The following is a 16,729-nucleotide window of genomic DNA, read 5'->3' as shown; positions in this document are numbered from 1 at the left end:
GAAGCTATCTGTAAAAAATTTCAATTTGTATTTCAATTATTATCCTGTAATGGTTTTATTTTTTGTGTGTATGAACTTACAAAGTTTACATTTTTTGAAAAGTCGTCCCTCTCACTGCAGATTTCAAGTTTTATTAGTCCATAATTGTGCATGATTTTCTTTTCTATCTGTTGCTTTATTGGTTTTTATTTTGTTTTATTATTGTTATTTTTTACCCCCAGAAACTGATTTGAAAATTTTTATCACTTTTAATCTTTTTTAGTTCTCTGATTATTCAAGTATAAACACTAAAGTAGAAATCATCTTTTATTCTAGTGTTGTAAAGACTACTTTTTTTCCTAAGATCTTGAGCTGAATGCATTATTTTATAAGTAATCTCTTACTGTGCTACTGATTTCTTCTAGTTTATAGTTAGTATGTTCTTTAAAAGTGAAGAGGCAGAGTGCTTCATGGATGTATTACTGGTTTTAGAATATTCAAGTGGTTACTAAGGGAAAAGGAAACTTGCCAACTATTTGGGGAAAAAATAAAACTTGGTCCCTTTGGCACATTATTAACCAAAATAAATAAATATATCAAGATGGATTTGCAAGTTAAAGGTCAAAAGAAGAAAAGATACCCTAAATGGGTGGTTTGCACACTTGACTGCACATTAGAATCATCTAGGGAGTTGTAAAAATTGTCTACACCTAGGTTGTCACCCAGGCCGATTAAATCAGAATATCTGAGGGTGGGAGGCAGACACCAGTGTTGTTCCACCATTTCCAGGTGATTGTAATGGCAACAAAGTCTGGGAAGCACTGACGTGCAGTCTTGTTACCAGTGTGATACTGGACCAAAAGCATCGGTGACGTCGTAGAGCTGGTTAGAATTGCAGAGCATCAGGCCCCACTTCAGACTCAAGGAATAGGGTGTGAATGCTAACAAACCCTAGATGATTCATGTGCACATGGAATTTAAATAGCTAGTCTCTAAAGCTGGCATGGCAAGCTAGGCTCCATGGCTTATTTATTTGAATACAATTTTACTGGAGTACAGTCACATGCATTCATTTACATGTCATTTACAGCAGAGTGGGTAGTTGTGATAGAACCTAAAATATTTACTATCCACCCATTTATAGAAAAAGTTTGAAATGCTTCTCAACCGTGATGGCTCATTTGGATCATCTCAGAGCTTTAAAATTCCCTCTGCCTGGCTGTACCTCAGACCTATCAAGTCAAAATTGAGGAGGAGGAAGTGAGACCTGGGTATCAATAATTCTTAAAGCTTCCCAGGTGATTTAAATATGCAGCCAAGGTTCAGAACCAGCACCCTGAAAGTACAGAGGGAAAATGTGCATTCACTTTAAAAAATCTTTTTATGGAGGAAATGGAAATTTTTGAATATCAAAGAAACAATATTGGAAGTCTGATACATTTGACCATATAGCAAACTTGGAATTCAGGGGAAAAAGACACCTTAAATAAATTTTAGACTTAGGGGTAAAAGAAAAAAACCTTGAGCAAAATTAAAAGAATGGTGAACTGTGGGAGAAAATATACATTCTCATGACCGCTCAAATATAGTAATAAGATGAATACACAGATAATCTGACAGAGACTGCTATAAACCACTTTAAAAAAGAAAGTAAAATGACTAATGATTATATGAGAACACAGTTAATTTCATTTGTTAACTTAGAAAAACAAAATGAAACAGTGATAAGCTCTGTTTGGGGTTACATGTGTGTGCACTCAAGTCACTCAGTCACGTCTAACTCTGTGACCCCATGGACTGTAGCCCACCCAGACTCCTCTGTTCATGGAATTTCCCGGGCAAGAATACTGGAATGGGTTGCCGTTTCCTACTCCAGGGGATCCTCCCAGCCCAGGGATTAAACCCACACCTTCTCATGTCTCCCGCATTGGTCGGTGGATTGTTTACCCCTGTGCCACCTGGGAAGCCCCTCTATTTGGGGTTGGCGCCTGTCAAATTGAGACTCCTACTTTCATTTTTTTCCTCCCTTCTCTTCATTTCCTTCCCCTCATCTTTTCTTTATCAAAATACTGACTCTGGTGGGGTTGTAGGCAAAGAGCATTTCCCCTCTGATGGAAATGTAGATTGTTAGGAGAGTTTGGCAGGAGGATCACAAGTGCTGTAAGTGCTACTTGAATGCTGATATTTAGAACTAGAATCGATTGGCCAACGTCTGTTCCAGGGCAGTGGTTACAAGCTTGGGCTTTATGGCATTACACAAATGTGGAATGAAATCTGGCTGTGTTACTTACACACTGTACTGGACACACTCTCTTGTCTGTTTATTCTTAGCTGTTTTCTTCTGTTGTATGAATTAAATAAGATACAGCTAAAGGGTTAGGCATGTAGAGGTAATTAAAAATAACATACGATCAATCATGATAGATTTACTTCATTGTTAACATCATCATTGCGCCAATAACTGAAAGTAACAGGAATGCTATGTACTCTGTGTGTGTGTGTGAATCTTCATCGGCTTTCTATTTTGTCTTCTTTGCTTTTCTTTGAAATTGTGAACAATAATATGCTGTTTCACAATTCCATAGTTTCATGTGATGAAATTACTGTTTGTTTAGTATTTCCAATGTGCTCAGCATGCTTCTGCAGAGTCCTTAGTCTTTGGACCATGTCCCCAGGGCAGGCTTCAGTGCCATCATGGGAGAGGAGACGGGAACTGGGACGGGGTGGAGGGCTCGGCTGCTGGGCAGCTGCACCAGAGGCCTCGTCCACCCCCCTGCAGTCCCGCAGCCGGAGAGCCCTTCAGCATTGTTCCAGATCCAGGCAAGGTGGCAGACCTTTGTCCCCACATCCACCAGCCGTGGGGGCCGCCCCTGGTGACGGGTGTGACTGTGGGCAAGGTCACTCTCCAGGAGCCAGTGATGAATCAAGATCCCTGGAAAAAGCATCTGGGCTGTGCCCCACAGCAGCCACTACCGCCCATGCTTGTTACTTACTTAATACAGTCTCAGATTTTATGGAGGATTCTTGTGGTGAGTCATTAGTGTGATGAGCTTGCCATTTTTTTCTTTTTATGGGTGGGGTACCTATGTCTAGGTAATGCCACTTTTCTAACCAATACAGAGTACAGAAAAAGAAGAGTCCATTTTTACTACTTAAGTTTATAATAGAGAGTATGTAGAGAAGTTTACTGTATTTGGATAGTTTAAAGGAACTGGCTTGTGAAACAATCTAGACTTTTGGAGGGCATAATTAACATTTCATTTTCTTCACAACTCTGTTAAGGCTGTCTTCTATCTCCTAAAAATATAATTTTATTTCAGAGAAATTTTAACTTATATAGACTAAATTATATGAATATAATGTTATAAAGCGAAGGAGATGAATATTTGTTGCTTAGGCATTGCCCTTTCCACTGTTTCCTTTTCTTGGCCTCCTTGTGGAATGTGAGGTTGCTGTCCATTCCCTTTCAGGACTTCTCTGGGTTCAGCAGCATGACCGTGGGTCAAGGCTCTTTCCTGGTTAGGCTCCTTATTTCCCTGGCCTCTGTCAAGTGAACCTTCAGAGGTCATGGCTTTTCCCTCTAATAGACAATGTGTTATCTCAGAGTTCCACAAGCAGAGTAGCTAATCTTTAGCTCTCTGCTGTCTAATTCTTTCTCAGAAGTCTGATTCATTCAGTTCAATTCAAGCAAGTGTTTGCTGAGTATCCACCTTATGCCAGGCACTATTTTAGGTACATAGGATACAGCCATGAACAAAATAAACATCAGTCCCTCTCCTCCTAGAGGTGGTGCTATGGATAAGGAGACAGAAAATAAATTATGTAAATAAGTAAGATGCTTGTGCTTCATGCTGGGGAGAAGTAAAACAGGCAAGTGGAATAAAGAGTTTTTTGGGGGTGGGTAGGGTTGAATGGGGAGTTATGCTTTTAGACAGAGTAGCCAGGAAAGGTCTCACTGAGAAAATTAATGCTGATCAAACACCTGAAGGAGGTGAGCGAGTGCACCATATGGCCATTTGACAAACAACTTTCCAGGCAGAGGGAAGAGTGTGTGCAAAGGCCCTGGGGCAGGTTCACTGAGGAAGACATTCAGATGAGAGGTCAAGTATTGATATTAATAGCATAAGAGGGAGGAGGAGGTCAGCAGGTCTGAAGGAATGAAGACTGGCCTTGCTTTAGGTCGTTGAAGGACTTTGACTTCTACTCTTTGTGGAATGGGCACATTGGAAGATTTTGAGCAGAGGGGCGGCATAACCCATTTTACCTGGTGACAGGCTCTCTGGCTGCTCTGCTGAGGACCGACCACAAAGTGTCCAGTGGGGAAAGCAGTTAGGGAGCTGTTGTGATGTGTGGCCTGAAAGATCAACACTTCAGACCATGCATTTCTCCAGAGTGTCTAGCTTAATCTGAGGAGAGTATCTACACTTATTTTTTTTTAATATTTATTTATTTTATTTATTCATCTTGGCTGCCTCAGGGGTTAGTTGTGGCACATGGGCTTAGTTGCTCCGCAGCATGTGGGATCTTAGTTCCCAGACCAGGGATTGAACCTGCGTCCCTTGCATTGCAAGGCAGATTCTTAACTACTGGACCACCAGGGAAGCCCCAACACTGATTTTTTTTTTTTTTAACCTGTGTAGAATATTGTTTCTCACTTGCACTAGTGAAGTCTTGTGCTGGGATAGTGACCAGCACAAAGTGGTCAAGTAAACAAAGCCCACAGTTGTTTAGTATGTGAGAATGTTGCTCCTGCATCACCCCAGGCCCCTTTGACAGGGAGACCTTTGTCTGGGTCTCCATCCTGGGCTCACCTCTCCTCCTGAGAACCAGCTTGTTTTCCTCTTTCATACATTATTAATCTTAGAGTGTCTTCTTGCTTGCTCTCCTTGGGAAACTGCTCAAACCTGGTTCCCCAGTTTATAGCCAGCGAGAGGATAGGACCTAGTGACCGCTGCATTCTTTTTTTCCTTACCTTTTTTTCACATACATATTTTTCTGAGTTGCTTTACAATGTGACAAGCGACCAACAAATAACATAGGATACAAAAGGCATTGCTTCACAATAAAAAGAAAGACATGCCGTCCAAAGTGTGGGTCATTTGTATTCTATTTTTATTTCCATAAATGAAAATTCACTCATACACACACACAATTTTTCAGGATGAAATTACCAGTGGCTAATACATTACTAAAACATCCTTATATCCTGACTGGTTTCAGTGCTAACTGCCAGTCCTTGCCTATGTCCAGCTTCTGAATGTGTTATTTTATCTCCCAGTGGTATGCGACAGTGATACTGGAGTCAGATCAGCCATCCAGGTTGGGCTGGGTACTTAGAACTAGCGGGAAAGTTTATTTAAAAAACTCACTTTCCAGCCTGCCCCTCTGCCCATTATGATTTAATAAGACTTAGGAACATCTTTATTGGAGAAGGAAATGGCAACCCACTCCAGTGTTCTTGCCTGGAGAATCCCAGGGACGGGGGAGCCTGGTGGGCTGCCGTCTATGGGGTCGCACAGAGTCGGACACGACTGACGTGACTTAGCAGTAGCAGCAGCAGCAGCAGGAACATCTTTGCAAATATTTTGTACAAACAATACATTTTCTGAGAACTTGGATATTTGAAAGTATTTTTTGTTGCCTTTATTACTGTTGAACAACTACTTGACAGGGTATAAAAATCTTGGGTCAGACTCTCTTTGTTTTAAAATTCTGAGTTTTGCTCAATTGTCATTTAACACTTACTGATACATAATGAAATCTTAGTTGCGTTAATTGTAACCCTCTCCCCCGCCCTCAACACTTTGACTGTTTATATTTTCATTTATTTTAATGCTTAACATTTGACGGATAAGAATAGGCGATTTCTTGTATCAGTCTTAACAGAGCCAGTCATTCATTTTGCCTTTCACTCCTGTGATGTCCTGGCCATTACTGATGATCTGCGTGTTGTCTGCACTTCCCGTTGGAACACGTATTATTCATAGGTTGGATCTCTGTAATCTCCACTTCGTTTCTGTTTTCTTAAGTTTCATCTTCTTTCCTCCCTTTCCTTACGTTTTCTGCCTTGGAGACGCCCCTGCATTTTGTCCTCTGCATCCAGTTTTCAGCAGTGTAAAGTCCACCTTTCATCAGCTCAGTGAGGACTGTGTTTTGGGCTCTGGGGCCTTTTATTTCATCCACCTCCCTTCTCATCTTTGCACTCTCTAGTTTAATAAAAGTAAGATGAATATCATTCAGAACAGAAGGCAGATGTTTTCTGAAAAATCTTCTGTCCATGAAGTTAAATCCTTTTAAATGAGAAATTTTCCTTTTGAGCCACATCCTTTCATCCTTCTGTCTGTGTGCTTTATGTTAGTTTTTTCTTTCACTTTATGCTTGAACGAAGAGTCATCTCTCTGGGCCCAGTGTGGAGCCGTTTAGGAGAACACCTCCGATCTGTCTTCTTTCCTTGATTCACCCTGGGGTCATAAGAGAATCACCACTGCTTCTTGCCACTGCTCTGCACGCCTTCCCCCTTTGCTGCCTCCGATAAGGCGCCAGATAAAGTCTCACGCACTAGCTCTGAGCTGACCATTCACAGCTTAGCCCACTGTGCGCTCAGCTCCTAGCATGACACGTGGGGCAGCTTAATAAAATGCTTTCAGAAAATATGCATAAGAACATCCCCTTGAGAGCAGGTGTGACGTTGAAAGTGTCCCAGAGCTGTGATAATCAGTATTTTGTAAACAGTACACTTACAAGACTGCCAAGCTTCCAAGTCCTGTGCCACTCAGATTGCTTTTACTCACTAATTTGATCTCAAGAGAAATACATTTTACTCATGGCTGTTAAAACCCAACAAGAATTTGTATTTCCTTGAATCCTCACTTGGGTCTTCCTTCCCTGTTTCCCTCTCTCTCTTGCCATGTAGAAACACTGCCTCTTCTTCTCCATTCAAGAAAGTTTGCTGATTTCTGAAGAAGAAGCGTTTATCTTGACATTCAATAAAATGGAATTATAGAAGTTTTGAATCCTGAAGTTATGGGGTGTAAGATCTTACTGATTTGATTTTTTTCTTTTTGATTGGGAGAAAAATATAGAACTTTGTAGGAAACAGATAACACCATGGGCTATACTCTTCATTTTATCAGGACTGAAGATAAAAATTGAAAAAAAAAAAATTCACCAAAGAGGTGAGGTTATCCGATTTGTTCCTAATCTGCTCTTAGCACAAGGGTTATGCTGAGCTATTCCCAGTACTTTTCAGAGACAGAATCCTCTCAAACAACCGTGTAACTTAGACATAGCGCTTTAAATCAGAGATGGACACAGGAGAGCTCAGTGAACTGGGCTCTCCCCACCGGAACTTCCTCTGCGGTGGCTCCACACAGTCTCCCTTTGATGAGAATGTGAGTTTACCAGCTGAGATTAAACTGAGATTAAGGATCAGGATGAAGGACTACATCCAAGGTACCGGATGGTTCAGTCTTCTGCAGGAGTTTCATATCCCCTCAACCTTGGCAGCTCTAAATCCAGCAGCAGAGCGCAGGCATTAAAACTGCACATTGAAAATAACACATATCTAATTTCATTTCTCATTCCAGGTTTGAGATTTTTAAGAGCTCTCAGACTGATCCAGTTTTCAGAAATTTTACAGTTTCTGAATATCCTGAAAACAAGGTAAGGTGTTCTTTCTCCAATTTTTTTTTCCCCCTCCTTCTGGTCCCCAGTGCTAAGTTGTAAATATCAGGTGTGTTTGCCTTCATTATGATAAAATTAGTGTTCTTTTGTGCACAGAGAAAATGCTACAACACAGAAATCTAGGGAGAGCCTAGAGTTGGATCTTCTGCAGGGCAGGGGACTCTATGGTGAAGAGAGAGAAAGGGCCGTGTGTATGGGAAAGTAGAGACAGTTTTGGGGCACCATGTGGGGTTGCTTGGGCACCAGCCACAGCATCGTGGAGAGAGGAGCACAGTGAGTGAGGGATAGGTCTGCTCATTGATTGGGAAGTCCTTGCTCACAGGTTTTAAATCACCCCTTTATTACATCACTAAATAAGAAATTGAACCTGGCCATAAAAGCAGTGGAAGCAATGCTCTTTGAGAGGCAATCACAAACCTCATACGGCAAACAGAAAATCATTTCATTTCAAAGTACATTCTAGATGTTCACTTTATAGCCCGTGTAGCCCCTGGGGCTTGCTCTGTGAATTGCCTTCTGGGGAATACCTAAAAACCTCCTGCCGAAGGCGCCATGACTACTTCTGTTAACTGTGTTATGATCTGGAAAACACTACTGGACCAGGAGAAAAAAATTCCCCAGAGACCCTTTTCCTGATGACCTGCAGGTTCTCAGAGCTGGCCTGAAACCAGGGCTGCCTTGATGAATAAACTAATAAAAGAGGTTGGACGTCTTTTAATGGAGAATAAGTACAGGTCATAAATTTCTCTCATAGGAAATTACACTTTGAGAAACTCACTGCTAATGTTCCATTTCCTCTTCGGTTGGCCTTAGCGTGTTTGATAAATGATGAAAAACAGGACACCTCCGAGTTTGTGATTTATAATTAATACACCTGCACATGGGGGGTGGGGGGTGTGCGGGGGTGGGGGACTTGGACTTAGCATTGTTTTCCCAGTAACTGAGGCTGGGACTCAACTTCCAGAATATGTCACATCCAACAAGTGTGACAGGCTATTGGCTTTCCTCTTAGGGTCTTAGTGTTTTTTGTTTATTTTTGTTTGTTTTAATTCCAGACTGATTTCCCCTTGCTAACTGTCCATCTGTGTGAATGGGGGAATAAACTCACTTTCTGTTAGTCAAGTTAAAAAGAAAATGAGCATCGAATGCCGTGGGAGTCTTCTACAGTGTGTTCCAACACCCTTGCTTTCATAATCCTGGGGTCAGAATTTGCTGGTGCTCCACTGTGTGTACTGTTATGAATATAGGATGAATATTGTCATTCTTCATATTTCTTCTGAGTGACAGTAACCTTCATTTCTACCATTTTATGACTCTTGTGTGCACTGGACCCATATTACTCTTGAAAGTAAAATGATTGACAAAGCTAGCCATCCCTAAGGTTTGCCTATATCATATTTGCTGCACTGGGTTTTTAAAGGTAGACTTGGTGAGGACCCAGTGCCGATAACAGGGGCTGTATTTAAGAGACACTCATGGGGATGGTGTTATGTGGAGCTATCCACACTGTCTAACATGGTATAGTGCCTCTGTTTCCCTGTTTCATGTCTACTTGTTCAGGAGTCTTTTAACTCTCGGACCCCAGCATTTTAAGAAGGTGCCATCACTCTGAGGAATAACACGGAAAGAACTGTGTTCTCACCTTCCTTGTACTCCATGTGAATCCTTTCTGGACTTAGGAGAATGATAACCATCTGTGTAAAATATCTTTTTCTGGGCTTTTGCCAAGAGGTCCACCAATTTCCCACTTCTTGGCATGGGGGGGGGGGGCGGCAAAACTTTCCTTTAGATGTCGGAAATAGCACTGGCATCCTTTGGGGAAACAGTCCTCCTGAGAACTCTACAGTTAAGGCAGTTCCTTCTCCCGGTGCAGAGGAGGGGAATAACTGAAGCAATGAGTGAGGGTAAGAGGGGACTTTCTATGTTGGGAGAGTCATGTGGTGGTGGGCTACCATGGAGTCTGCCATCCTAAGCCCCAAACATTTTCCCAGCATCCTGCTGCCCACAGAATTAAACTCCTTCTGTCATTGGAGGATGGTTTCCCTCTCAGCCTCACACTTGGAATTGTCTCAGTTCCTTTGGCTTGTGGTCACAACCATGTGAGGGGGTCAGCTCAAGCCTGAATTGAGCACCCATCTGTGCAACAGTGAGAGGGTGCCAGGATTGAATTCTGCTTTCTGAGAGCCCCTGAGGGAGGGAGAGCCAGACTATGGTTGGTACTGGAATGCAGACCTTGGGAGGCATAGAGGAGAATAGTTAAGCAAGGCTCAGACTGAATGAGGGGCAGTCAAGGATCTTTTCAAGGCAAAAAGGGTGTCTTCAGTAAGCCTTATAGACAGCCAGGTGTCATCTTGGTGAGGCTGGAGACTGGGCGTGTGAGAGGGAGGGAGGGTGCAGCTGATTTCCAATCACAGCAGCTGCAAAAAGAGCGTAAGTGAGAGGGGAGAGCCCCTTAGAGGAACTTCCGTGATGTCTCAGTGGTAAAGAACCTGCCTGCCAATGCAGGAGATGTGTGTTCAATCAATCCCTGGGTCAGGAAGATTCCCTGGAGGAGGGCATGGTAACCTACTCCAGCATTCTTGCCCAGGAAATCCCATGGACGGGGAGCCTGGCAGGCTACAGTCCATAGCGTCTCAAAGAGTCGGACACGACTTAGTGACTGAACAACCACAACAACTATTCTACCATGTCACTTATTTCCCACGTAGCATTCTATGCTATGTATAATATTTACCTTCATTTACCTAAACAACACACTTTTTGTTTTTTTTTTTTACATTTTGGAAACTGAAACCACTGTACTATCTAAATGACCTCAGAAATGGCTCCAAGTTTAAAGTCCTTTAAAAGAGTATTCAATACAGAGACTTGCAGGCAGAGGCCACATCATGAAGGCTCTCAGATGTCATGAATTCCACATGGAAATTGTATGGAAAGTGGGTTTGAAACATCTTGGCCATCGATGTTTAGATGTCAGGGGGGCAGTTGTCCAAGCATTGGTACTAGGGACTGGCCTTAGAAAAGGGAGAGAGATTGAATGATATTTAAGGCGTTGAATTGACAGAACTTAAATTGGCTTCACCCTGTGTCTTAATAGCTCAGGCCCTTCATCCCCACGGGATACAGTGCAGATGACTTTGAGGGGGCTGCACATCTGTCTGGCAAAGGTAACAATGAAACAAAATAAGGATATTGGTACCTATCTGTATTCTCAGCCAGAAGCAAAGAGAAAGATACTAATCAACCAGAACTGGGACCAATTTGTATTTCTTTCTAGAAGGAGGATGACGTTTTCAGTGTCAACCAAAACATGTCCTGGTAAATTCACTGAGCAAAGATAAGCCCATGGTTCTGTGTCTTTAGAGATAATCTTGGAAAGAGATGGGCATTCATTCTTCCAGTATCTACAGAGACACACACACCATCTCTATCTCTTTCTCTTTCTCCCCCAGTATCTACAGAGTCCTGAGAAAGGTCTCTGATCTGTAAAAACAGGACTGTCTCTGTGTCTGCCCATGGATGATTCATTGTATCCTTTCGTGGCTAGTGAGAACTCATGGGCCAGGGTTCCAGAAACAATAATAGAAAACACGAAAGTGAAGTTAGGCTATCATGCAAAGATCACACTTTTTATCCCTTATCACGAGAATGCTAGAATTTGAATTGTTCCAATCACTCTCATCACTAGGACCTTAGGATTCAGTCCAGACTTCTGGACTTGGCCCTCAAGTCTTTATCTCCAGTGTCCACGCAGAGCCCACAGACCTTCCCTGCAACTCTTTTCCTCCTTCCAGGGAGCTCTTTGCAGCCTGGTGAGGTTCAAATGTTAGAATATGGAGAGAGTGCACCAAGAGTTAATCTTGTATCTCTTGCATAGAGCTTTTAGATGATTGCCTGGTCATAGAGTTTAATTTGAAAAGCAAATCCTAATACTGGGGATCTGAAATAATGCAGATGCCATAAAAATAATCAGATTTCAGTGCTTAATAGAGACTCTTTCAGCAACAATGATTAAATGTTCTCCACAACAGAGAGCTCCCTTAAGCGCTATTAGTATCACTGTGACAATCACTAAGAGATTAATAATCACCATACTAGGTCATTTTCCAAAGCACCATGAGGCCCGGAGACTCCCATAGTTTTAGTATCTCAAGAGGGCTCTGCATGGTTATTGTTGGGACGCTGCTTTGTTCCAGCATCCAGAACTATGTGAATGAGTCACCTCGGCACTTACTTATCTTCTGAGAAGTTGAGCAGCACAGGCATCCCTGAGATCTCTTTCTTTGCTCCTGACTACCTGTTCCTCGTGAGTCTCCCACTCTCCAGTGTTGATGGACCTCAGAGGAGGCTTTTCCTTTATTCTGGCCTCCCCTTGGGAAACTGGTTGGGCAATGGATATGGTGGTAACCTCTCTTCTCTCTGGAGCAGTGCCCTCTGACCCTTTTTATATCCTATGCAAGAGTGTGGGGGAGTCACAGCTTTGCTTTCACAACACGGAGGACTTTCTGGTGGACCCCAGTCTGTGGTTCTTGTACAGGGTAGTGGACGAAAGGGCGGTCTTTGGGGCCACACTGCCTGGGTTCAAATCCCAACTCTGCTGCCTACTTGTGTGAACTTGGGTCAGTTTCTAAACCTTGGGACCAACTCATAGAGTCTTTATGAAGATTAGATGAATTAATACACATGAAGTACTTAAAATGGCAGTGCACATGGTAAATCCTACGGGAGAACTGGGCTCACCATTGTTACCAGGGTGATCTTAAACTCTCAGAATTTCACTCATTCGCTTTCCCTTGAGAAAGAGGTGGAAGGGGTCAGAGATCAATCTATTAAGTCCGATGGGCTGAACCAGCCTGTGGGCAGTGTTACACCCCTCTGGGAAGACTGAAAAAGATAGAAAATAGGGTTCTTTTCTGCATGATGCAGTTGGGAACACAAGAGAGTCAACTAGAAATGTAAAAATGATGGCTTAAGAGAGTGGGATTGGTGTCCAAAGATTAGCTGGAGATAAAAAAGCCACAGGTCACTTTGTATTGCCGGTGGGTGGAGTTACTTTAAGGAGGAGGTACGGGCTATACCAAGCTTTGGAGAAAGGGAAATCTTCAGTAGGTGGGGATGGCTTTCAAGCTGAGTCAGCATAAACAAAGACTTGGCAGATGTTTTTGGCTTTGATAGAAGTTGCAAGAGTTTATGTAGAAAGAATAGTGGTAGGAGAATCTGAAACTTGAGCGGGTGTGGAAGGAGGCAGTGTAGACATAGTATTTTAGTCCCTGAGAGCCTGTGGACAGGGGAACGACCTCCTGACAACAGTGGTTGAGGGGCTGTACACCCAGTGGAAGTAAACGGGGTGAAGGCAGATAGGAAGAATGCAGAGAGGAGACCAGCTCACTCTGTGCAAATTCTTAGAGGCCCTACTGTGCGCCAGGGATGCACCACTCCCAGGCTTCTGGCTGACATGGCCCCTACTCTCAGGGAGCTAAATATCTAGTGAGTTCCAATTGATCTTCTTAAAGAACACCAGTGGATGGCGAAATTTTTAGGGGTAAGATTGCTGGGGAATAGGATGTTCCTATGGCCCCAAAGTCCCACTCCCCAGCTGGCATATTGATTACAAAGGGAACCTGGTGACTTTCAGTGGCGCCCACGATACCAAGTGACTGAACCTGGTGTAACAGTTGAAATTTCCTGATGTGATGCCATCCCAGGCAGTTATTCTCAACAGATGTATTGAAACAGGATCTAGTCAGGGGGCAACAGTCAGACAAATCCAGAATATGGGACTTTCTGGATAACAGCAGGCCTGGGTGCATAGAAAATAAAATAATCACAGAAAAACAGAATAAAAAGGGTGTGTGTATATATGTGTGTGTGTGTGTGTGTGTTGGGAGGGAGGGAGGCGGGGTGTGTTATATACAGATTAAAGGAGAATAAAGCAGAGAATGGCAAATACACAGCCTGTGGGCCAATCAGCCCACTGCCTGTCTTTGTAAATAAAGTTTTATTGGAACACAGCCACAACTAATTCCTTTACAAGTCTCCTGTGTGTAGTTGCAACAGAGACTTTATGTCCCAGCAAAGCCTGGATATTTACTATCTGTCCCTTTATTAGAAGTTTCCTGACTCCTAGATTAAAGCCACATAATAATCAAATGCAGCACATTATTATCTCTATTACTTCTTTAGTCAGGGTGAAAACATGAGAGCATAAGTAAGCCTAATTTCAGAGCAACTGCAGAAATCTAGCTTGGGAGTGAATATTAGATGACATTACTGAATCTGTGTTAATTTCCTTAGGCAGGACAATTGTACTATGATTGTTTTACATTGTGTCCTTCTTAGGTGTTGAGTGCTGAAGAGTTTGTAAGGTGTTGTGATGTCTACAACTTGCTTGTAAATGGTTTCATCCAGAAAAAAAAGAGAGAGAGAGGGAAAATATACAGATAAAGCCAATGTGGCAAAATGTTAGGTGAAGGGCATCCCAGTGTTTATTGTACCTGTCTTTCACTATTTCTGTAGATATAAAAATGTTCAAAGTAAAAAGTAATAAAAAATTTTTTAAACAACCAGAGGAGTTAATTTAGGGACCACTTTCAGCAACTCAGATGTCATCTTCCTACAGGCTCCAGCCTGAACTACATTTGCTGCCTTTCAGATCCTTCCCTTGTGACGGAGGGACTCTGGGGGCTTGGGGGTGGGCTGCCTCCTCCCTAAAGGGGCGCTGTTGCTCTGGAACCCACTCCCAACAGGGTCTTCTGTAACTTGGGCATCTTGCTTTTTTGTCTCTTTCGCACAGTAATTCCATCAAGCTGGTGAATCTGCTCTCCATTTTTATCAGCACGTGGCTCACAGCAGCCGGGTTCATCCATTTGGTAAGTATCCTTGAGGATGCTTCAGTTTTGGCTTTTCTGGAAGAAGACCCTCTCAGAGTCATTTTATTACCTGGGAGACAAACTTCAGCCCAGCTGGAGAATGCAGAAAAAGGAAAAACAACCGCACAAGTTGTCTAGGTTTCCAACCCTTTTACCCCAAACTGGTTCCAAATGGTGAGTCATGTTCACACTCTAATCCTGTGTTTTTCAGCTCACCTGTATGGCTGGGGCAGGGGCTTTTGTAGATTTTTTTTTTTTTTTTCATTCTGTCTGCAATAACCTCAGTAAACCACAAGATGGCAGTGCTTCCTAAGCAATCACTGGAAAAGGTTGGCGACCAGATAGGAAGTCTGATCCCCATCTCTTGAAGTGAAGTGAAGTTCCTTAGTTGTGTCCGACTCTTTGCGACCCCATGAGCCATACAGTCCGTGGAATTCTTCAGCCCAGAATACTGGAGTGGGTAGCTGTTCCCTTCTCCAGGGGATCTTCCCAACCCAGGGATCGAACCCTGGTCTCTCGCATTGCAGGTGGATTCTTTACCAGCTGAACCACACATCTCTTAATAAGTAACAAATAATAGATTCCTCAATTTCTCTTCACTTTCCACTTACAAGGGCTTCCTTGGTGGTTCAGCTGGTAAAGAATCCGCCTGCAATGTGAGAGACCAGGGTTCGATCCCTGGGTTGGGAAGTCCATGGGGTCACAAAGAGTTGGACATGAATGAGTGACTTTCACTCACTCCCCCTTACAAAAAGGCCTCTTTGATTCTTTTGCTTGATTACCTGTCAAGTTATTTTGCATCTCAAAAATGTTAGTTCTTTTAAATTAACAACTCACCGAAAGCCTTATATTGTGAAGTCAAGCTGTACTCACATTCCAAGGGCAGATTTCTGCCTGGGAGTATAGCTTATTTTCTCTATACTTTTAGAGAGTATAGCTATTTTGAGATGTGTACTTCATACAAACACAAACTGTTACACCTGGAAGGAGCATCATCTAACAGAAGTTTTGAGTAAAGTTGTCCTTCCCTTGCTGAGCTTCAGTCTGCTTAAGGGATGGAAGGAAGCATTGTTGCCTATCTACCATTGGGATTTTTGTGATTGGCTTTCAAAGGAAAACTTCTGCGCTATCACTCAGTTACTGGATCTGATGGTTCCCCACCCTTTTATACTGATGAGATTCTTGGATGAAATCACCCTTAGATAATCACTCTAACTCTGCCAAGTGTCAAAAAGCACAGATATGGAGGGTTAGTTGGTTGTTTTCAATCAGCAGTGACCTCACCTTACTATTGTGTGAAGTACTGGATTAGACAAAAAGTTCATTTCATAACATTTTATGGAAAGACCCGAATGAACTTTTGGGCCAACCCAGTACATTCTTCTTCACCAGGAAACCTCCACGAGAAAGGGCACATTGAGGACAAGCACTGATGTGTGAAAGAGGCCAGGTCTTGGACACTTTCTGCGGAGGCAGTCTGGCGATCTGGAGGGAGGCTTGGGGCCGGCCATCCACAGGGACCATTCTGGCAGGTCACAGGCATTGGCCTTGGGGTGTATGGTAGGGCTGGGCCCCTCTCCTCTACAATATCTCTCCTACCTGCCTCACATTTGTTGGCAGATCATAGGTGATGGGAGGACAGGAAGTGTTTTGTGAGTCTAAGGCAGAGATGGGCGACTGCAAGTGAAGGTGAAAGAGGAGAGTGAAAAAGCTGGCTTAAAATTCAACATTCAAAAAGCGAAGATCATGGCATCCGGTCCCATCACTTCATGCAAATAGATGGGGAAACGATGGAAACAGTGACAGACTTTATTTTCTTGGGCTCCAAAATCACTGCAGATGGTGACTGCAGCCATGAAATTAAAAGATGCTTGCTCCTTGGAAGAAAAACTGCGACCAACTGAGACAGCATATTAAAAAGCAAAGACATTACTTTGCCGACAAAGGTCCATACAGTCAAACCTATGGTTTTTCCAGTAGTCATGTATGGATGTGAAAGTTGGACCGTAAAGAAGGCTGAATGCCAAAGAATTGATGCTTTTGAGTCATGCTGTTTGAGAAGACTCTTGAGAGTCCCTTGGAGATCAAACCAGTCAATCCTAAAGGAAATCAGTCCTGAATACTCATTGGAAGGACTGATGCTGAAGCTCCAGTACTTTGGCCACCTGATGCAAAGAGCTGGTTCATTAGAAAGGACC

At 42.9% G+C, this 16,729-nt stretch overlaps 1 protein-coding gene across 4 annotated transcripts in view; it reads left to right on the top strand.

Moving 5' to 3' along the window:
- The window catches only part of KCNMA1 (potassium calcium-activated channel subfamily M alpha 1), a 755,545-nt gene that overhangs the window by 494,013 nt on the left and 244,803 nt on the right, over window positions 1–16,729 (top strand). For all 4 annotated transcript variants that reach the window (XM_061161908.1, XM_061161907.1, XM_061161903.1 and 1 more), the window contains exons 6-7: window positions 7,566–7,641; window positions 14,456–14,531. In XM_061161908.1, the coding sequence (XP_061017891.1) occupies window positions 7,566–7,641; window positions 14,456–14,531 (152 nt within the window). The remainder of the gene's footprint in view (window positions 1–7,565; window positions 7,642–14,455; window positions 14,532–16,729) is intronic.

The sequence above is a fragment of the Dama dama genome, chromosome 15 (genome assembly GCF_033118175.1).
Source record: "Dama dama isolate Ldn47 chromosome 15, ASM3311817v1, whole genome shotgun sequence".
In the NCBI taxonomy this organism is placed as follows: domain Eukaryota; kingdom Metazoa; phylum Chordata; class Mammalia; order Artiodactyla; family Cervidae; genus Dama; species Dama dama.
This window is presented reverse-complemented; position numbering and strand designations above follow the sequence as displayed.